Genomic DNA, 23,135 nt, shown 5'->3' on the forward strand with positions numbered 1-23,135 from the left:
AGGTCCACACAAGTCAGTGTGTACCAACTCCAAAGGTTTCAAAGCCCGCCTGGAAGCCTGCTTCGGAAAAGATTCCCTGTGCTGCTTACCACGAATGCAAGAACTACAACGTCCTTGCTTGCTGCCAACATGTGGCAAGCCAACCACCCTCTGGTCTCGGAAAGCTCGCCGCAGCACATCCATGTTCAAGTGACCAAACTGAAAGTGCCACAAGTCACCAATCTAAGAGCCTGTAAGAGAGGAAAGTGCTGAGAGTTTGTATATTCCGTTCTCCACTCCGCCTTCACAAACAACCTGGCCTGTCTCTCTGTCCCGTAGAGCAACAGAATGCTCCTAAAACCCCACCTGGAAGCCAGTCTTGCAAACCTTATGCACTGACAACGGATGAAAACCAAGTGCGGGGACGTAAAGAACACGAGAGGAATGCTTCCCTCCTCTGCCATCGGGAATGATCTCCATCCGGGCCTCACTGTGAATCGGTATGGTGGAATTGTCGCCAATGAAAATGCAACCTGGCTGCCGTTTAAGAGCCTGTAAGAAATCACAGGAAGGAGTCATGTGCCTGGAAGCACCACTATCAAGAATCCATTCCTGAGTATCCCTGGCGGTGGAGTCGACTGCCTCCTCGCTCGAAGAAGATGAAGCATTGGTGTCCAAAATCTCCAAATGCACAAAGACTAGAGTCTTTGCAGCTGAAGCTGAAGAATCAGCACTCTTCCCGTTATTCTGCTTGGGACACTTCCTCCAATAGTGGCCTTTCTCGCCACAATCGGTACAGGTCCGCTCGGCCTTCAGTTTCTCACGGTTTGAATCGGACTTCTTCTCAGAAGACTTCTACGATGAAGACTTCCCTTTGAAGGAGAAAGCACAGATGGAAGCATAAATAATAAACATATGAGAGAGTGCAAAGGAGATTGAGAGAGTTGGACAAGATCACCTTTTATAACAGCAGTAAGGCTTTACAATGGCAATGGCTAGCAATTGAATGTTGAACTATGTGCAAGGGAAGTGGATGATAGAGTGAATAATGAGGAACTCCTTATATAGTGCAGGAGGAAACTGGCCGACTGTCTCTAGGGTTGGCCGACTGGCTCTGGACAAAGAAATAGGAGAAAATCCAGTAAAATCCCAGATAAATAGTAAAGCCCCAAAACACTGAGATGCACAATTCTAACACCCCCTCTGCAGCTCATAGTGTGCAAGAGTCGAAAGAAGACAAGTCGATGAAGATGCAACCATGGACCCTCCAGTACCGCGAATAGTGGAATCACCTTGCTGGAATCATATGGGCAACTTTGGTTAATCTATCAACTACCACGAAGATGGAGTTGTAACCTGATTGCATTGAAGGTAATCTTGAAACAAGATGCCACCACGAACAACAAGGAACTTTGCTTGGCTACGAATTCCCACACAAGTGTGCAGCGAACTCCAAAAATAGATGATGAGCTGCTGGACATACCGCGTCCATAATCCGCAACAGTGGATGGAACACATCACGTCCCAAAAAGCCTCGAACAATGAACTTGGAATAGATCGAGTTCATAATGTACCAAAGATAACCATGTCCTGCCAGATGTCTAATGCTTGGAACTCCGAATCACGGTCCCTATGCACCAGTAGGTGGAGCTGGAATCAACCCCCTCTCCCGCCCACAAGCCTCTTCTGGCTAGAAGCACATGGGGAGAAACTGCATGTGTACTAGAGAAGCACATCATTTGAGGTCTCCTGACCTGGAAGCGCCATGGGAGCCCTAGAAGTGGTACTAGAATTTGTATAACTATCATGTGTTGTGTCTTTGCCTTTTCTTTGAGATGAAGCCTTGCCCTTGGTCTTGTCCTTCTTCTTGGACAAACAATCCTTGGACATATCTCCTCTTTTCCCGCAAGAGAAGCAGTGACTCCGACCTTTCTTTTGAACTGAGGAAAGTGCCTGGTCAGAACTGTTGACTGACACCTTCAACTTATCCTGTGAGATGAGAACGGACTCCTCCAAAAGTAGGGAACTAAGATCATCAAAATCCAACTGAGTGGATGTGACTTGGCACCGCAAAGATCGAGAAATCACATCATTGTCCGGAGGAAGCTTGGTGAGGATAAGAGCAGCCAGCTGAGAAGAGGACAAAGCAGCACCCATAGCCAGTAACTGGTCATGGATAACCTTGGCCTTCATGAGAAAAGATTGCATGGAATTGTTTTTAGGAAATAACAAGCCGTAGAGCTGTCCCTGCAAGGTAACTGCCCTCATTGATGAATCTCGTGCAAAAGAGATCCTCGAATTTTGACCATACCTGATGAGCACTGGTGAGAGTTGGCACTGTCGGTGAGACCTCCTCGGTGATGGTCCGCACAAGCATAGAATGCGCCTTCGAGTCCCGATTCTCCCAGTCTTGTAATTCCACAGCAAATTCATCCTCCTGATCGTGAGTCCACCGCCTAGAGTTTTGAGGACACTCGGGCTTCCTTTCAGTGCCCTGAACAATGTCCCACAAACCCTTGTGGATGAACAAAACCACCCGCATCTGAAGCTTCCAATGAGCATAGTTGGGTCCTTTCAACTTGTCATCCTTGTTCGTAAGGGGGGAGCCATATCCATAGCAACAAAGAACAAATCTCAGCTCTCAAACACTTCTCTCAAGTGCTTTCCAACGAAGCGAGGCACCGGGAACAATCAGCCCCCTCTCAAACCGTAGAGAGAAAGAGGCGGGATAGTCAAAAACAGTCCAAGATCCACCGGGAACCTTCTACTGGAAGGGAAGGGACTCGTGGAGGAAGAAGACAGTGTAGAGCCACTTGTCTGGCAGCACCACGAGCAAGAAACACACCACCAATCGATGCTGTAGAAGAAAATGCAGCCAAAACTAAAAACCTGCCTCTAAAGAGCAAAACACAGCCTTTAGGGCTGGCCGACAGCAACCAAAAGAGGGCTGGAAAAGAAACGCAGCAAGGTACTGAAACGCAGCTACTATATGGGACTGATCTGCAGCTAGAGAAGTGATGGAAGCAAAACACACAGCAAAGTGGGCAGATTTGCAGAGTTTGGAGCAGCCTGGACCTAAGTGTATGATACCATGAAGGAGAAAGCACAGGCGTAAGCATAAACAGTAACCATATGAGAGAGTGCAAAGGAGATCGAGAGAGTTGGACAAGATCACCTTTTATAACAGCAGTAAAGCTTTACAATGGCAATGGCCAACAACTGAATGTTGAACTATGTGCAAGGGAAGTGGATGATAGAGTGAATAATGGGAAACTCCTTATATAGTGTAGGAGGAAACTGACCGATTGCCTCTAGGGCTGGCCGACTAGCTTTGGACAAATAAATAGGAGTTGAACTTCCAACAAGGAGATCCTCTTCATGGGTGATACCTTGTTGTACCGAAAAGCTAAATGATGCCAAATCCCTCTAGCAAGCGTCATATGCTTTATGTGATTGATCACCTACGATGTGCAATTCAGGAAGATGAAAGAATGGACGCGGGCATTAACACGATTCCATAACTGTGCATGTGCCTCCCGTTCCTTCCGTACAGAGAGTAACTCCCCGTCTTCCAACTCCGGCCGTGGAACCCCAACAACAATGAAATCAGCCAAGTCATAAGACTCCAAAACGGACTCCATCGTTACCTTCCATATGCCGTAGTTGTTCCCGTCCAACAGTCGGTCCACCGGGAACGTGGGGAATGTTGGGATCTTCACGTGCTTCTCAGCCATCTCAAGCAAGTCTGCCATCTCAAGGGTTCACAAGGTCTTGTGAAGGGACGGTGGGTGGGAAAAAAAGAAGAGGCTGCAAGAAATATGCAAGGTGGCTGTCCAACGGTGATGGCCGCCTTCTACCCAATCTCCAAGTCCCGTACAGCCCAAATAATCTCCAATCAGCACCTCAAATCAGCAAACCCTCGACGTCCCACTGTCTCCAACCTTTCGCCACCTGGGGCTCTGATACCATGTTAGAATGCATAGCGGAAATGAAGACAATTGTTGTAGAGAGCAAGACACAGATGAAAGAGAGAGAGAGAGAGAAGCTGTGTAACTTTGCTATATACACCAAAGAAAATCCTGGAGACTACAATGGGAAGTGTGGGGGCAAGGGGGTCATTTTATATGGCCCCAAGCTGCTGGTCGGCCAGCCTTAAATAGGCCGACCAGCAATGGGCAGCTCCCCGACCAGAAAAAGCAAGTCGGCTAGGTGCCTGGAGTCGGCCAGGTCACCTGGACAGGTCGGGTGCCTGAGCAAGCAGTCGGCCAGCATCTGGGGATAGCCGACAGCCCTGCCACACCTCCGAAAAATGGGAAAAATACATGAGAGAGTGAGGAAAAATGGGAAAACTCTAAAATGGGTGGGCACACCCACAACAGAGGCCCTGGTATAGTGTACAGACAGGAGATGACTGCTAACAACTAATGGTCCTTTTAACATGATGGAGTTGATGATTTTTAACTTTCTGAGTAGATTTTAATGGAGTTAGGATCACAATTTAGTTTTTGTTGAGTTTGGGAAATATAGTATAATTTAATTGGTATATCTTCCACGGCATTTTCTGAAGTCTTTGTCTAGGTTGTGGCCAGCTGGTTTATGCTAATTGCTTCTATCCGAAGCAGAGCAGTTGCCCGACCAGCAACCTGCACCTACTCTTGGACGATGATGACATGATCATGACCATCTTTATTATGGTTGTAATCACGATGCTGTGGTGATTTGTTTTTTGGGAGGGGGCTTTGTAAGACTAGGTCTAGTCTGGTATTAAGACTATGGCTTTAGGAGGGTAGTCGGCTGAATAAGCTCTTCTGAATGGATTCCATGGCAGGAGCCTTTTTTAGGGTTGTTGAAAGTCACAGCTATTGAGTATTTTCCTGGAGTTTGCTGAGGTTTATGCCCTCTGTGCAGGTCTTGTGCAGAGGAAGCTCTTCAAAAATTGCATGGAACAGTTATTGGTCAGCAAACCATCAGGCTTTCCTGGGGCAAAAGTCCTGCAAATAAGCAGGTGTGCTTTATCTTCCTACAGCAACTATGATACAAAAAGGGCTAATAGTGCTGGTAGCACATTCTTCTAAGCTGTGCCTCAAACCCAAGATTTAACCATTTTGTAACTGTATCTTGACTTGTAATTTTCTGAGCAGTGGCAATCAGCAAGCTGGGGGCATGGTCAAGTTGATCCAAATCAATGGAATGGGGGATATTATGGATACGGTCAAGGATATGAAGGCTATGGTTATACTCCCCAATCACAAGACGCTTCATATGGATATAACAACTACCCTGACTATGGAAACTATCAGCAACAGCCAGTAAGCCAGAATTCTAGTACTTAATGCTTGTATAAACAGCATTTTTGTATCTCTCAAAGTGGTACTTTTTTTCTACTAATTTGGCATGTGTATCAGACTGAGCTTCAATCTAACACAGTAAGCATTGCTGAGTACAAGGAGGAAGAAGTATTTGATCCTTTGGCTCCTCCAGATGTTGACAAGTGAGTGAAGGGTTTTAATGTGAACTTTTGGTTTTGGGTATCTGCATTAACACCCTTAGCTCCTCCAGATGTTGACAAGTGAATGAAGGGTTTTAATGCGAACTTTTGGTTTTGGGTATATGCATTAACACCCTTAGCTCCTTTTAAGGTGGTTTAATAACAGTAAAGATTAATTGGATTGATCTTATGCTTCCCTATGGATGTGCATTGGTATACTAGGTTGAATGCTGCGTACATTACTCTGCATGAGCGGCCAGCAGTGGCTCATCATCTCTGGCTGAGGACTTCAGAGGAGGTGCAACCTGCATAGTGCATACATCTCAGTATGACATTTGGAGATCTGAATACATTTTATGCCATATAATATCTGTGGAAGGAGTTAAAATGGTTGTTATTCTACCTTGGGTAGTGCCACAGTCGACAAACTCGGGGAATCAAGTATATATCACCATAATCTCTTTTATGTTCTCCATCAATCGAATACAAATCCGTGTATGTCCTGCCTTGAAGGTTGCTGGTTGGAAAATGTGTTTACAAATTTCCAATCTTGTAGATACTGCTGAGATATCTAGCTGGTTTTGATTATACTTATGTTTGGTGAAAATGTGGAGTAATGTAAGTGTTATGGTAGTCTAGCCATCAATGTGTTGTATCAACCAGGTGGGACTAAGTTTACTCATGATCTGGAGTAGTTCTCGCCCTAGGAAAACTGAGTGGTCCAGCTACTGGTCTTCATACGTGTTCAAGGATTTGACTGAGAGATATGTTGATCTTTGAACCAACTGGGTTGTAAACGTCTCCCCCACTTCCCCTTAAAAATTGCTCCCTCCAGTTTTTTTCAACACAGTTCTCACAGGATGCTTTGTTTTGCTTCAGCGAATGTTGCAAATGATTCAATTCTTCAAGGTTTCTCTAAATCGTTACTCTCTCTCTCTCTCTCTCTCTCTCTCTCTCTCTCTCTCTCTCTCAGCAGCTTCATGAATGAAACACATACTACGGAAAGTGTGGTAATGCTTGAGATGTTTGCAGTGCTCACTTTGGCGACAGCGCCGCACCAAGGGAAACGATACCATGAGCTGTACTGCCATACATGATATTCAAAAAATGGGCAGACAAGCTGAAATGGTTGGTAAGACCTTTGCAGACGAAACTGATCAGAATCTACGACTTCATTTCAACACCCACACAGTCCATGCTTCTTATCAAAACCAAATGAGGAAACTGCGAGCTTGGATGTGATATGAGGAAGATAAGTTGAGAGGTATCTAGGATGGAAACAACGTTGCCACATGGTCGGCAAGATGGTAAGCAAGAGATCGTCTTTTGACTATGTCTATACATGTAAATATAATACATGATCTAAGAGTTGCTAATAAGTGTTCATGATCACTTCCAAGGCTTTCATTACGACACTGTGGGATGATACATGTGGCCTATGTCTTTGGTTGTTAATGCCAGCAACCTCCTTTGAAATGTGGTTGCAAGGACGGTTTTGATTGCAAGCATCAAAAGAATTGCGAACATGGATGGATTGTGGGATGATGATTCACATAGGTCTCTGCTGTGAATGCAGGCTTATATAAGTGTACTTTTTGATCATCACAGTTATCACATAGGGCATGTGGTTATGATAGCTTTTGGATGGGTGAGGGGAGTTATATTGGAAGTCAAGGTCTAAATGTTTGTGGATTAGGTTTGTCAAAGATCTTGAATTATTACTATCAATGTCATACTTAGTTTACCAATGCCATAGTGTAAATGATTTCAGTGAACGTGCTTGAGAGTGAGGTTTCTTCAAGTTGTATACAGTTCCACCAAAAGAAACATGTCAATGTTTCATATTCGATATGGCCTGATTTTCGTGACATGGTTTTAGTTTATGAATAAGAAGATGAAATTCTTGTGGGCTTTGAGGGATTGTATCTGGTTTAAAGGGTTCCTTGTATTTTTGTGTGCAGAAGTGATTGTAACATACACACGTTACATATGCTAACAATGTAGACTGACTGAGGGTTCTAAAACAGGGTTTACATATAAAACTTACTGTTATGTCCAACAAGCTCAATGTATCAAGAGAAAACTTTAAGGGGCTTCAGACATAGCCACTTGGATAGGGTGGTCAAATAATGTAATAGCCAAATCCCCATCATTCTGAGCAAGGGTATGAACGAGTTGACGAATTGTGCGTGGATGTCACCTTGCGCACCTAGCCATTGTTGGACACCAATTTTGGTTGACTTGGATTTGAAGAGAGCAATGTCCCTTGTCTGGGTGGAGACTTTTGAATGAAATTCAGGTCCCATGTTCTCTTGATGTTGGGACTAGCGCTCCCTTATGAATCCAGCACATTTGATAATGTCTAAAGAGTAAATGTTGGCAAGCTACACCCTACCTAAGAAGCCATGTATATTCACATTATGAAAGGTTAAGTGTTTAGGATAAGTAGAAGGTGGATGGAGCTCTTTGATACATGAAGTGCGCTTAGCCTCAAAGTATGTCAGAAGATTGCCAATGAAGGAGAAGAATATTCTTACCTATAGAAAAGGTAACCATTATAACTCAGCCAAGCAAAAGGTAGAAGTCGAGAAAATTCTATACAAATATGCCAATATAAGTTTTGCAAAAAAGCATATTGGAAAAAATAAAGAAAAAGAGTGCAAGAAGAAAAGAATGAGGAGCCGAAACACTAAACAAGAGGTGAGTATACCAAATCTACATGTATATTTGTGTTTTCTATTAAAAACCCTAATTCTTAAAGAGTGTGTGCTTCTTTACAAACCCTTATGTTATAAGGATTTGTAATAGAAATAGCAACGAGGGTTTGCAATGGAAAGAAAAAACTATTATTTTTAGGATTTTCAATGCACCATAATGCTATAAGCTTTGATTAAAAACCCTAATAGCATTCATATCTTTTGCACACCCTAATGCAATGTACATAAGTACCAAGGAACATTTGTAATAATTTGAAAAGAGAGAACAAGATTAAACCATGAAAGAAAGAAAAAAGGTCACTTGAAGGACAAATAGGTGAGTGTAGGAGATTGGGGAGTAGTAGAGAAATGCGAAGTACAAGAATGAGATAAAAGGGAGTGGGGTGAGGTCACAAGTGTTGTAGTACATCTTTGAAAGCCTCAGTTGAGAAATTGAAGAATTATTCCAAGCCGGAGTACAGAACAAAGAGCCAACCAAGTGAGTGGGATGGATGGTACAACCTTAGCATGTTTGCAAGCGACCATAGCAAGAAGATCAAGACCATCGGGCGGAGTCTACTCGCACAACCTGTAGACTGAGGTTGACTTGAGAATATGAAGATCTAGACTGAGGTTGACTTGAGAATGAAGACCAAGAAGAAACACAACAAACACACAAAAGAAGCACAAACCTAGGTGGAAGCAACTGATGGGGGAATCTAGAATAGGATCATGTGTCTAATAAATATAACCAATCTTAGAATGAAGCGTGGCAAGTTGATAGTGGCTGCCAAGATCCTAGAAGGTTATAAAAACCCCACAAACTTTGTAAAAAGGGTTCAAGTCTGTACTATCTATTCTGAGCTTTGGCCAATTAAGCAAGTTGACTAGTGAGCCTTCTTGACTGATTGTACTCTTGCTATCATTGCAACATTCAGATGTACAATGACTCCACTCATGAATATAACGGCAAGCTTCATTATCATATCTTGATTGCATTGAGAGAGAGAAAGAGAGAACGAGAGTGTGTTTGTTAATTTCCACGAGTGCTTATCACTCTGCAAACGCATCTACTGAGTACCTATAGAAGTAGTAGCCACAACTATTTAGTGATCTGGACCCGATCCTCTCTCAATCCAAAGAGAGGAGCAGAATGCTGATATGACGAGCTAATCCTCGGGTGAACGCACTGAGCACCGACGAGTGCCGAGGACGGGTGCTAGCCGAAATTCGAGCAAAAGCTTTGTTGACGAGGGACCACCTATATTTTGGTGATCTTGCTGGGGAGATCAAATCATCAACAACAAGAAGACACCAAAAATATAATAAAAATTTTCAAAATGGATTTGCAATCCATCCACAATATCAAAATTCTATTGAGAATCATCCATCATTATAGTAGATTTATGCCAAAATTAGCAGAGGTTAAGAACGTTTTAGTATAGATAATCAGGGATGAATAGGAGGTATCAGGTAAGCTTTAGAATTTGCATTATAGGTTAAGACTGCATCTATAGGAACGAAAAATAGGACTAATAGAGAGAACATAGATAAAGGAATGGTAATAACTTCTTTGCAGGAAGAGACAAGAATCAGTGGCTGTGTAACAAAGTTTCAACACATTTAAGAAAATGGAGCAAGGCAAATAGAGTGAAGAACGAGTGCAAAGAAGAGCTCAACAATGAGATGTGGAGGAAGAACAAAACTATGATATGAGTGTAAAAGATTCATGGATGAACGAAGAGATCATGCAATCAATGGAGGAAGACCATAAGACATCCAACAGACAAAGCTCTAGAAGAGATTAGGCACTCAATGAAGGAAGACCAGAGACATCCAACAGACAAAGCTGTAGAAGTCTTACCGAGGGAAGAGAACGAGCCAAACCTACATCAAAAAAGGTAAAAGCAGAGCTACTAGGGGACAAGAAGGACCTTGGCATCCATATACTGGCCTTTGAACGTTGGGCAAGGCTATGAGGTATAGATAAGGAGGAGTGGAAAGATTATTTTCCTCAAATGTTGTTGAAAAAGGCTAAAAAATGGTACTATCAATATCCTCTTGAAAGAATTCCATCATAAAACTTATAGAGGCAAGCTATCTTGAAAAGGTACAGAAAGACTCGTAGTGATGAAGACTTGCTCTATAAGTTGGGAAAGATTAGACAAGGAGTTATGTTAGTGAAGGAATTCATGAAGAATCAAAGAGCTATCTAGATAGTTGACTGATCCTTCTACCGAGGAGAACTTAAGATCCTGGTTCCTGAATAGGTTAAAGAGTAAGAAACTATGGGATGTAGAATACTTTCACCCGACTAGGAGACTAGAAGAACTCTTGGAGCAGGCACTAAAAGTAGAAAGTAGTGCATGTAGATTCCATGGACCCATTTTGCACATGTATGGACCATCCAAGGCTATGTAGACCACACCGAGAATGTAGAGGTCTCGAGTAGTCCATTTGGACCATGGACAAATCACAAAGGGTGACATAGAGCACACCTTGAGAAGATCAAGCATATAGAAATCACGTAGAGTGTATACCAACCATATACAGAGTTGTACAAAGCACGTCAGGAGAAGACCAAGCATGTGGAGATCCCATACATCCCATCTCGCACATTTACATGTAATATGAATAATCCAAGGCCATGCAAACCACACCAACACAACACCGGGCATGTTAATGTCTTGGGCAACCCATTTGGATCATGTACATATCTTTAAGGATAACACGGAGCACAACTTGAGAAGACCAGGCATATATAAATCACATAGAGCCATTCTGATTATATGCGAATAACATGGATCGAATAGAGTACATCGGGAGAAGGCCAAGCATGTGGAGACCCCATACAACCCATTCCACACATGTATGGACCATCTAAGGCCATGATCTATGACATCATGCATGGCCATCATGTGGATGATGCATGTATGTCCATGGTGCACATGATAGCATGCATGTCCATGATGTGTCCATGCCATGTTACATGCTTACATGGACCTGTCACATGTTGACATGGACACGTCAATTGCCACATCATTAGGGTAGTCCACATAAGCAAAACCCATGGAACCAAATCTCGCCCAAAAAAAGCTTGTCGCTAAATGCTTGCCAAAAACAATTCCCCCTTGGTCGAGTATGGACATCTGAAGCCTGTTGGATGTATGATTGATTGGTCACAACAGGGCATGTTTCTATGGGTTAAGCCATGGCTGAAACATTCTACTAACCCCCTACCACCTCTCACTCTTGTTGAGAGTCATAAACGAGAAGAAAGTCTCGACTCCACAAAATCTAAGGAAACCCCCTCCACTTCATTGTGCATTGTTCGACGAACTCTCGAGTCTTTTACCTTCACACGGCAAACACCTCCATGTCCACAGGACAAACATATACAATAAGTTAAAAAGTCGCAACCCAAATCTACCTTGAAATGGGTTTCCAAGATTTCTCCATCTGTACCACCTTAACCAACAAAGCAAGAAGGCCTTAACATACTAATGCAAGAAGTCCAAATTATAGGTTACCCCAAAATGGATACCCAAGTGCTTATTAAAATCTCAAGGCTACTACGAGAGTAACCATTGTTTTTGGATACCAAAACATAAATGTATACCACTAGCATCACCCACTGCTTACAAATTCCCAACTCTCCTTCAGTGATGGAAAAAAGCTTCAGTAGCTCAAATTCAAACAAAGGAAAGACTATTGTAGGAGAACCTTCATGCTAAAAGGTGTTGAGAATCCTTTTCTTACGGTGATTATAAAGCCAAATTCTAAGAGCAAAAGCAACCATCATGTAATCGTCCCATCATGAAAGGCTTGTTGATGAGGTCCATAAAAAAACACAAACTTGTTGACCAAAAGATAGTGTTATATTTCTTCATGGCATAGACCATGGCCAAAACTTCTCTTTTTGTGGTTGTATAATTTATTTCTATCTCATTAAGTTACCTACTAGCAAAACAAACATGGTAATCCAATTTCTCTCCCTTGGTTATGCCAGCACATACCCACCAATGGTAAATTTTGAAGCATCAATATATGCACATGAAAGATTTTATCCCAATTTGGGGGTCTCAAGATGGGAGAACTCACCTCTTTAGTTCATTACATGCTTGCTAACATTAATCAATCCATTCAAAGACTATTAATAGTCTATACAATGTCCTTACTGTTATGGGCTACCACACCTCCAAGGGAACTCAATGCATTCACCTTTAGAAAGAGCAATAGAACACAACTATCGTAGGGCACTTACCAATGCTTCAAACTTCTATCCCTTGAGGTCTTCAAGCTTGCTTGAGAAGCTCCAATCCTCCAAGATCCACCTCCACGATGTCACCGTAGAGTCGCTCACACCACCACACACAAGGTAATCACTCTCTCTCACTCCTCAATACAAGCATGCAACATACAGGTATAGAGAAGGCACAAGTGCTAGAATGCTCTCTCTCAATCTCTCTCTCAAGACAAAATCAAGAACTCTCATAGCACAAAGGGGTGTGTCCATTCATTATGAGAACATGCCTTATATACAATTGGCCCTTATTCACACTTGGGCACTTAAGATTTACTTAACTAAGGCCTTGGGCACTTAAGACTTACTTAACTAAGGCCTTGGGTGGCCAATATCTCATAATGTACAACTTTTATAGTGCCTTTGCATGACACTTATTAATGTCCTCAAATGGAGGAGCATATTTGTTAATCCAAAATGGGATTAACATCCCCCTACTTGATGTAGGTTCTATTCTCAGAACCTGTTACCAAGGTTGAAGACCTGGTCGCCAAACTCGGACGATAGAAGTTCCAGCTCGACTGAAGCTTTTTCAAGGTTCTTCTGAATGTAGCGTGTGATCTCTAGAACCCAATGTCGACTATATCCTTGAATGTGACATGCATGATGGTAGACACCTTAGGCGATGATAATATAACATCATGCCTCTATCACCTGGTCCTTGATTCATGTCAAATACCAGTTAATCAGCACCATATCCATTATATCTTTATTTGGGTTGATCTATCAGGACCACAAGCAGTTTCAGGAATCGAACACTTTCTACAATTGTTGGGTATGGAATGCGTCGCCATGCATGTATCCAATTCAGCATTGCTTTCTTTGCTCTCTTATATCTGTAAATGTTGCTGGCATGAATATGGGGAAGTTGTAACAGACATGTGAATCTCTTTGCTTTGCCTCTTGAAACTCCAATGGTCTCCACCTTCTCTTCAGTGACATGTACAAAGGATCTACTCTTTGTGTTGGTGGTGCACACATATATTGATGGCTATATTCTGGAATTGTAAGGTACTCTTTCCTCTAGTCAGGCAGTATACCGAAATCCTCTAGTTTGGGGTTGGCATCATTTGTGATAATCGTTGTATAACCCCCTCTTGTGTGTACTGGATTAGCCTTCCTCCACTTATAGAAGCAGTAAAAAATTTAACAATCCTTATTTCCAATAGATCTACCAAATGTGGATTTGCCAGCTTTGTGTGTCATGCCACGTTGGACCATAAGGTGCCCTCTCTAGCCAAAGGCAATAGCTCTTCTAATTCTGGTCTTAGTGCTTGGAGAGGATACGGTACATACGACTACTTTGTTGGTGTGACATCTGAGTAAGCTTTGGGTAGAATCTATTGAGTAGGTTCATATTAAGAGACTAAGGTTATGTAGAAGGGTGAGAGAAGGGTGTGAGTGTGAATGGACTTGAGGTCCACTTGTTCACCTATTTAAAGGTGAGGCCATGAGGCATTTTGTCTGAGAGCAAGGCCTAGTTGTATGTATAAGCAACTTAATAAGCAAGATATTATTCTTGTATTTTGTGAGTCTCTCCTCTCCACACACGATTTATCATGAGCGCCACATTTTCTTAACATGGTATCTAGAGCCTAGGTGATTTGAACCACTTGTGGTGTAGATTAGGTCAAAAATATCCATTTTTTGCTCATCTTTCTTGTGTGGAGCTCAACCCCCAGCCATTGGAGGCCTTCCACAAGCTTGTAGAGGGCATATCTCTCCATGAATTCTTCATGAAAGTTGTAGAGGAGCTACCGGCGCATCTAATCGTACTGCCAATTGGGTGATTAGTCCTGCATTAGACGCGGCATTGCTGTCTAAAGCCGTCGCCTGCTGCTGCGCTGGTCGTACAGCCATTGCTTGGCTGTAGACCACAATAAGGCAAGTAATCTTAGGGCTTTGGTAGCCCAATGTATGAGCACTCCACAGCTGCAATCTGAGCCCAAAACGACCACAAACGCGCCGGCAATCAGCAAAAGACCAGGCGGTGGTTCTTCCTTTCCCTCAAGCTCTCCATTAAAGCTTGTTTTTTGGGTTCTCTTGCTCTAATCAACTACTCCCTTCCTCTAATCATTCAAGTGTGAGTGTGAATGAGTATTGCTGATCTGTATCTTGATTTTGAAGTGGCTCTCATCCACATGAGGTAGCCATAAGCCTCATGCCCGTCAAGCTTCAACATCAACATCAATTTTTAAGCTTTGAAAGTGATTAAGTGTGCTTCCAAGCACTAATTGTATTATTTAACACTAATTACTCTATTAATCTAGCAAAGGGAAAGTGTTCTTAAACACTAATAGTGTTATTAAACACTAATGGTGAGTTAATCACCAAAATAAGTGTCATCTGATACTAAAAATATGCTTTTTAGCACTAATTGTCTTTTATACACACTAATGGTGATATTAATCATCAACTAAAGTGATGTTCAACACTAAGGTGGTCTTAACCATCAAAGGAGGAGGTCATTTACATTAAGAAGGCTCGTCTTCATCAACATGGAGGTCGGGCACACACCATAAGTGCCACATTCAAGTCTTCATCGACAAACCGCTTCTTCCAAAAAGAAATGGTGCAACCATGAACCAATTGTCTTCATCTCATAAGCTAAAGAGGTTGAAGAATTCTGGTTTTTTCATCATCAAACTCAGATTTTTGAGTGGTCTTATAGTTGAACACATGTACACTAAGTGTTCATTTTCAATGTTTATGTGTTTTACCCTTGAGGCTCTTATTTGTAAAAGACATAGGCAAGTCATAAGCCATATGTTCTCATTTCCCAAGCCCAAGGCACTTCATTCCGCTGCATATTCTGCATTTTCATCATATAAGATGAGTTGTAAGGTTGAGCATAGAATCCCTAAATGCTCTACCTTGTTGTTTGTCATATTTTAAGCATCTTTTGGCATTACTTTTGTAAGAGGCATTGGCAACATTATGAGCCATGCCCTATCCTTCTTGAGCCAAAGATGATAAACCTTATTTGTTTGAGTATTTACCTCAAACAATCACTCATTAAGCTTGTAACTTCAAACCCTGAAGGGTATCATTTAACCAACATGCATAAAAGCTATTGTAATTGTGGAGTAGACACTGCCCTTGATGACCAATCCATAAGGCAAATGGTAAGACCCTCCCTTTCCCTTCCCTATTTAAATCTACCTCATTACTCATGGAGGAGATATATTATTCAAGGAAGCATAAAGCATGATGGAGGAACATCTATAAGCAAACCATTTAAGCAAGGGTGGCAGCCTTGTCATGATCATTGTGTGAGAATGGTCAAGGTGGAAAGCATGTGGTGGAAACAATGGCATGTACGTCTAAAGCATGTCATCTACAAGAAGTCGAGCAAATACAAAGAGTGGGGTGCACCATCATCAAGGTGTACATCTTCATCGACAAAAAATAAAGACTTAGAAGGCAACATTGTATTAGACTCTAAGGCTCTAGGAACACATTTGTAAATCCTAGATAACCACACCACCATGACATCCTTGTACGCCTAATGTTATAAAGGCATCCTATATCCAATACCACCTGTTCCATCCTTCCATAGTTGGTATTGAGGGGGGGTATTAAGAGACTAAGGTTATGTAGAAGGGTGAGAGAAGGGTGTGAGTGTGAATGGACTTGAGGTCCACTTGTTCACCTATTTAAAGGTGAGGCCATGAGGCATTTTGTATGAGAGCAAGGCCTAGTTGTATGTATAAGCAACTTAATAAGCAAGATATTATTCTTGTATTTTGTGTCTCTCCTCTCCACACACTTGATCTATCATGAGCACCACGTTTTCTTAACAGTTCAAAGGGTGTTATTTGCATTAACACCTTGAACATGAGCTTTGGTTTGAGTAGCAGATTCCTGGCTCTTATTAAACCTTCATACTCTGTAGGAAGACAAGGGCTCAAGATTAGAATCATCAGTGAATGGCTCAACTGTATCTTGTGGGTAGAGTGTGACTAACCTCTTGAGTTGGCCGTGGGTGGAGATGGGTTAGGTGCCAACAACTCCTCGGGGGCGAGAGTGTTAGTGGGAAATTCTAAGGGTTGAGAAGGAAGAGTAGAAAATATACAGTCGGCTTGAGATTTGTTAGTAGTAGGCGGAGCATTTGGATATGGATTAAGTAATTTACTGGGGATACATTTGAATATACAAGGTAAGTAGGATTAAGGGATGAACTGAATGCTTCTTCTTGACCTTCTTGTAGCTCAGTGATATCCTCCGGAGATATGTTAGGATACTCAATATGTGTTTTATCAAAATTATAAAGTACGGTGGTTAACATGGCTTCTAGATGTTTGTGGATCTTTTGATATAGTTTGAGAATACCAAAAGGATGATATAATGAGGACTCACATAGATTTAAATGCTAGTGAGTGTTATATACCTCTAACCACCCATGGCTTATAATCCATTAATAACTTTGAGCTACAACCTCGTAGTTGGCCGGTGTTTCAAGAATATCATTTGGAATAAACACGTCTAATTTATCGACTTTGTTGTCTAGGATGTTGGAGTTTTATAGCACTCGACACCAACTACGAAGGTGCAAAGGATAAAAGTAAATATCTTTAGGATTAGTTAGTACTAAGTCCCCTCAAAAAATTCCCATGATGATGGTAGGATCAATATCACATTCTATGTTTTATTTAATAAGTGTTAGTTCTCCTAGGCTAAGGTCATCAAACAGGTTTACATCATATTGAAGTAAAGAGAGGGTTAGTGTAGATAAAAAGAGAGTCAGAGTTTGAAGAGGGGCCCGAGGAGTTACTAGCAACAAACCTATCTCTGAGGCTGGCTCAAGGATTTGTCGCATCTTGTCTGTTGGTTCTTGTTATTGGCTGCGTTCTTGGATGGCCAGTTAGCATTCCAATTCTTGTATGTTCGAGTTCTTGGTGGTGAGAAGGTCGGAAATATCGGTTTCTCTCACCATCCTTGTAGCATCCAGCTCTTTAAAATGCCTTGTTGCTTCCTCTTGTGCTTGTCTGGCTACAGCCTCCCTTCCCTGAGCCTCTGTAATCTTTTGAAGTCTTTTTGTAGCCAAATTTTGACTTTCTTGGAGCTGCTGTGTTATTTGCATATCATAGCTTCTTGGTGTGTAGCCATCATTTTCTCCATTTCGGACTTATTGTTGGTGCTGATGGTCTCATTGAGTGCTCTAACTTTTTTGGCATTTGCTTTGTTGCTCTTCTGTTCCCTTTCTTCTTATAGTTAGAGCACTCTTTGTTCGGCTTTCTTCAGAGTTAAGAATAGTGAATGTAGTTGTCCTTGTAGCCCTTCTTCCTTGGCTTGGGAGGTGTGCTTTAGCTCCTGTAGCTATTGAGCATGGATAGTGCTTGCTATATTTGGCTTCTTGCTTCTCGGCTGCCTTTAGACTCTTTAGGATAACATCCTTGTGGGTTGCTTCTGCTCTGCTATTAGGTACTCTTGCAATGTTTGAACTTGATTGGTAGCCTCTTGAACCTGCTTCCATAACGTTGCATTTCGGTCATGATGAATGAAGCATGTGGGTTGTAAGGAGATAGCATCGCCATACACGTTGCTCTTGTTCCCAAAGGGAAGCACTTGTTGTTGCTGCGGCACCTTCCAGTCCATTGTTTAGCAAGAGCAAGAGTTTGTCCAGTCCTTCCACAGTCTCTTGAAAGAATCTTTCATAATCCAAATTATGGAGGAAGGATGTCTTTGGTATCTCCTCCTCATCCTCCAAACTTTGCCTTTTACTGGGACTTGGTGTCTCTTCAGCCCTTGGTCATTTTCTTGTATCCAGTGGCTCTTATGTTAGTCATACTGGGAGTGATGTGGCTTCTTCATGCCCTTGGGGCTCTACTTGTGGCAACGCTTCCGGTTCAGACTCTTTCTGTAGTAGCCCAGAAGAAGCAGGTGTATCTAACATTGTTGAATTCTTGAGGGGAGAAAGATTCTTGAATATTAGTTGTGTCGAACCTTGAGGGGGAGTTAGATGATGTACTTCCGTCCTCTCTTGAGGTGTTGTCAAGGTGAGACTTGCTTCTTGCTGCCCTAGTACTTCTTGTATGACGTTATGATCTCTTTAGTTTCCATTAGTACGGCCTGTCCTTCCTGCATTTCATCAGCAGTAAGTGGTGGTTGTTCTGTCAGCAGTGCCAGTTGCATCCTTTCTTTTAGTTTTGGATCTGGAAGATGCCTCTGAGCTACGTGATATTCAACACATGTGTCATTAGGTAAGGGTTGTAGATCTTTGACTGGTGGGCCTTTAGATAAATTTCCATCTCTGTGTGGATGTAATAAGCCCAGTCATCCTCTTTTTCCTCATGTGCCTTGCCTATCCTATTTAGGGGCACCCTGTTATATCTGTCTACTGGCTTTACTTGCATGACCGTAAATTTTGTTCATTGTTAATATCATGTTGTCATACTTGTAACTTTTTAAGAAGATGACATGATTCAAATAATTTCACTGCATTTATTTCATTGGTATGATGTGTGGGTATAACAAAAGGAAAGAGTGTGTTTTTTCTAATTGAAATGAGACACGATTGAAAAGGAACTTATATTCTTATTATTATTCTCTTCTTAGTCTAAACTTACATGAAGCAGAAGGGAAAAAAAAAACTAACAGTTTATTAAAACATACCAAAGAGTAAAGATTCATATAAAGATTTTCTTTTTATAATATAGCATGCTAAAAAAAGTAAATTTTAATATATTTACAAAAATATTTCTTAATGATAACTATTGAGGCTTTTAATTATAGTTATTAAGGTTTTCACTTCTCATTTCTTGGTTTTGAGATATCATAATGCTCATTTTAACTTCTTTTTTTCTCTTTTTAGTGTCTACTCTCTCTCTTAGTTTCTATTCACTTCTATTACTCACTCTAATTTACCCTTATAAAATTGATATAGTTTTTTTAAATATTATTTGCACTTTTATTTTAAATTTAAGAGTAAGTATTAAAATAGATTTTCGTATAAGTCAATATTACATTTAATATCTTTTATTTTTGTTATTTTTTATTTTCGTTAATCATAATTTTCTCACAATTTTTATTTTATTAGTCAAAACCATCTACAAGTACAATAATCTATTTTCTTTAGTTTGTTAACACTTGAGAGTTTTTTTATTAAATTAAGTGAAAAGAAATGTTATATTAATCAAAACCATCTCATAATTTTATTTTATTAGTCAAAACCATCTATGAGTACAATAATCTATTTTCTTTAGTTTGTTAACACTTGAGAGTTTTTTTACTAAATTAAGTAAAAAGAAAGTTTATATTGATAAATCACAACCGATTCTCGTAGAGTACATTTTAATACTCTTATATTTCACCCCCTTGGTAATCAGCACCAACTAAAACTTGATTCATTATTTCAAATGATTACATAATGTCAATACCTCACAGGTGTGCACATTTCATTTTTAAGAGAAGTATAAATTTATAATTTAATATAGGACTCTCATTATAGCATAATTTTCCTTACTAAGGATAAAGGCTAAGGATAAAGAATATGTACTTAAGTGTATAAAATTAAGCTAACTACCATAGATTTTGATGTAAAGTAAAATCAAGTCTCTTACTCTCATCTTAGGTTGCATATTACTAATCATAGGTTAGAAATGCCACAATCACGATGAAGTGAGCTAGGTTTCTGTTGGAGTGGAGATCAAGATAGCAACACATACACACACACATGGATGCATCAAGCAAGGAGAGATACATAGAAGCACAACACTCAAAGAGAATGAGTGAAGTGCAAGTGAAGTGACATGATAAGATCACATATACACAATCATAAGAGTGTGTATGTATATAATTGGAGGAAATTTCCTCCTAAAGAGGGAGAAAGTACCTCAGCCCATTATTAGCCTGTGTCCACACATCACTACCATATAAATGGCTACGAATCTCCCCTATAGTGATGATGTGAACATGTATAGGGATCATGTGACTGATCAATCCCCAGCGGCAAAATAAGCCTTGATCTTTTGTCCATGAGAGAGGCTTTGTGAACATATAAGCATAAAGCTTTAATATTTTATCATGAGAGAGGCTTCATGAACATATAAGCCACATTGTCTTGTGTAAATACACAAGCTACGCTAATCTCTCTTGCAATGACCTAATGATAATGCACCTCAATGTGCTTTGTGCGAGCATGAAACATTGGGTTCCTCGTGTCAATGACTAATGTACTCTTGTTATTACTAAAGATAAAGGTGGGGAATCGGTGTCTAACACCAAGATCTTCCAAAAGGTGTCTAAGCCATAAATGCTACACAGTTAAAAGCTATCTTGTACTACTTAGTTTTACAACTCAAAGTGGCCACTATCGATGACTGCTTCTTGATAAGACATGATATACATGAATCACCAAGGTGAAAGAAAAAGCCACTAGTGGATGAAAAGATGCAGGGGAGAAGAGAGCTTGAGCTCTTGCAAGCACGCACACATAATAGAGAACACACAAGGTGAGAGGCTGAAAATCTTTTTCTTCTTCACTCAACACTCAACACACCATATACAAAGATAAGAGTACTCACATATGAAAGGTACTCAACCAAATACATAATAGGGTTCTCTATAGTGTGAACCCAACTAAATGAGCTGGCGCTATAACTATGCCAAGTCTCTAGAATGGCTATCACACAGCTTGTCATCCCACTGGCCGCATATCACCCATGATCTCAGCAACCATGCCAGTGGTGTAAGTGTGGGGCCTATCCCCCAGGCGGGTCATCAGTGTCCACCGCCGCCTCACTAGATGAGCTCGATATCTCAACACTCTCCCTCGAGCTCAACTCCATCTCATGTACACCAAGCGAAGCCCTGAATCTACAGAGCTTCTCTGTACCCAATGCTTTGGTGAAGATGTTAGCTACCTGATCCTGTGTGCTGACATAAACAAGGTCAACATCTCCTGCCAAGACCTTCTCTCTGACAAAATGGTAGTGGATCTCTATATGCTTCGTGCGAGCATGAAAAACTGGGTTCCTAGCCAACTGTATACTGCTAATGTTGTCACAAAAAATGACAACTTGTCTATCAACTGATAGACCCAAATCTGTAAGTAGCTTTCTCAACCAAGCTACCTCACATGCTGCCATAGCAGCTCCTCTATACTCGGCCTCTGTACTGGATAGAGCAACCGTAGGCTGCTTCTTGCTGCTCCAAGTCACAGTAGCACTCCCCAAGGAAAACATGAAGCCACTAGTAGATCTTCTATATGAGATACTACCAGTCCAATCTGCATCTGTGTACCCATGTACACATATCTCTGTCCCAGTTTCATAAAACAGTCCACAATGCAAAGTAGACCTCACATACCTTAGTATGCGTCTCAATGCATCCAAGTGCGGCTTCCGAGGAACTTGCATAAACTGACTCACCAACCCAACAGCATAGCTCAAATCTAGCCTGGTGATCGTCATGTAGATCAAGCTTCATACTATGCGCCTATACATAGTAGGATCCTCCAAAATCTCTCCTGAATCTGCACTCAACTTGCCATTCTGATCCAATGGTACTGAGATAGGCTTACAACCTCTCATACCATACTTGGTGGACAACATGTTCAAGCCATACTGTCTCTGCAGTAATCCAATACCATGTCACCTCAATGCCTAAGAAATATCTGAGCTCCCCTAGATCCTTCATCTTAAACTTCTGTCTAAGCAAGATCTTTACATCAAAGATCTCTGCATCATGGTCCCCCGTAATGATCAAGTCATCTACATAGATGACAACAAGCACAACCCCTCTATCACCGTGTCTCACATATAGCGAGAAATCTGCATTGGCTACACGAAAGCCAATAGTGACAAGATATTCAAAAATCTTGTCAGACCATGCTCTTGGTGCTTTTTAAGCCATACAAGGCTTTCTTCAACCTACAAACATGCTCGGGGTGACTCACATCCTCATAACCAGGTGGCTGCAGCATATACACCTCTTCCTCCAAATCCCCATGCAAGAATGCATTCTTTACATCCATTTGATATAAAGACCATTGCTTTGACGCAGCCACTGCTATCACAACTCTCACTGTTGCCATCTTGGGAACTGGGCTGAAAGTTTCCTTATAATCAATGCCATATGTCTGCGCATATCCTTTGGCTACCAATCTAGCCTTGTATCTGCTTATGCTTCCATCACTGTTACGTTTTACTTTGTACACCCACTTGCATCCAATGTCTTTCTTGCCTTCACACAATTGCACTAAATCCCAAGTCTCATTTCCATATAGTGCATCCATCTCCTCATCCATAGCTTTCTCCCAACGCATCCAATGGCTTTCTTGCCTTCACGCAATTGCACTAAATCCCAAGTCTCATTTCCATATAGTGCATCCATCTCCTCATCCATAGCTTTCTCCCAACACATTTCCAACAGCCTCATCAATGCATGTGGGCTCTACAACCTGCATAACCTTTGCCATGTATGCATAGTGATGTGCCACACAACCATCATAGGTAAACCTCTACACAGGGTTCTTCACTCTCCCAGGTTGACTACACCCATAACACCAAGGTAGGGGGTTTCCTTATTGTGTTGACATGATCCCTCGCTATCACATAATCGTGAATATAAACAACATCTTCCTCTTAGTGTATCATTTTTTATGGATGTGAATATGAAAAAGCTTTCTCTTTCTCAGTCAGTCTCTGTCACTCTTCCCCTCTCAATT

General features: G+C 41.3%; 1 protein-coding gene across 3 annotated transcripts in view; it reads left to right on the top strand.

Moving 5' to 3' along the window:
• LOC147612933 (polyadenylate-binding protein RBP47B'-like) overlaps window positions 1-6,055 on the top strand; it is a 54,939-nt gene extending 48,884 nt beyond the window's left edge. For 2 of the 3 annotated variants that reach the window (XM_086782208.1, XM_086782209.1), the window contains exons 5-8: window positions 4,888-4,984; window positions 5,121-5,288; window positions 5,385-5,470; window positions 5,690-6,055. In XM_086782208.1, coding sequence (XP_086638334.1) covers window positions 4,888-4,984; window positions 5,121-5,288; window positions 5,385-5,470; window positions 5,690-5,780 — 442 coding nt within the window. In that variant the 3' untranslated portion in view covers window positions 5,781-6,055. Of the gene's footprint in view, window positions 1-4,887; window positions 4,985-5,120; window positions 5,289-5,384; window positions 5,549-5,689 lie in introns of all 3 variants that reach the window. The other variant, XR_015263330.1, reaches the window with a different exon arrangement.
• The last annotated feature ends 17,080 nt before the right edge of the window (window positions 6,056-23,135 follow it).

This window comes from Cibotium barometz, chromosome 44 (genome assembly GCF_041138505.1).
Source record: "Cibotium barometz isolate CiBa-2024 chromosome 44, ASM4113850v1, whole genome shotgun sequence".
Classification (NCBI taxonomy): Eukaryota; Viridiplantae; Streptophyta; class Polypodiopsida; order Cyatheales; family Cibotiaceae; genus Cibotium; species Cibotium barometz.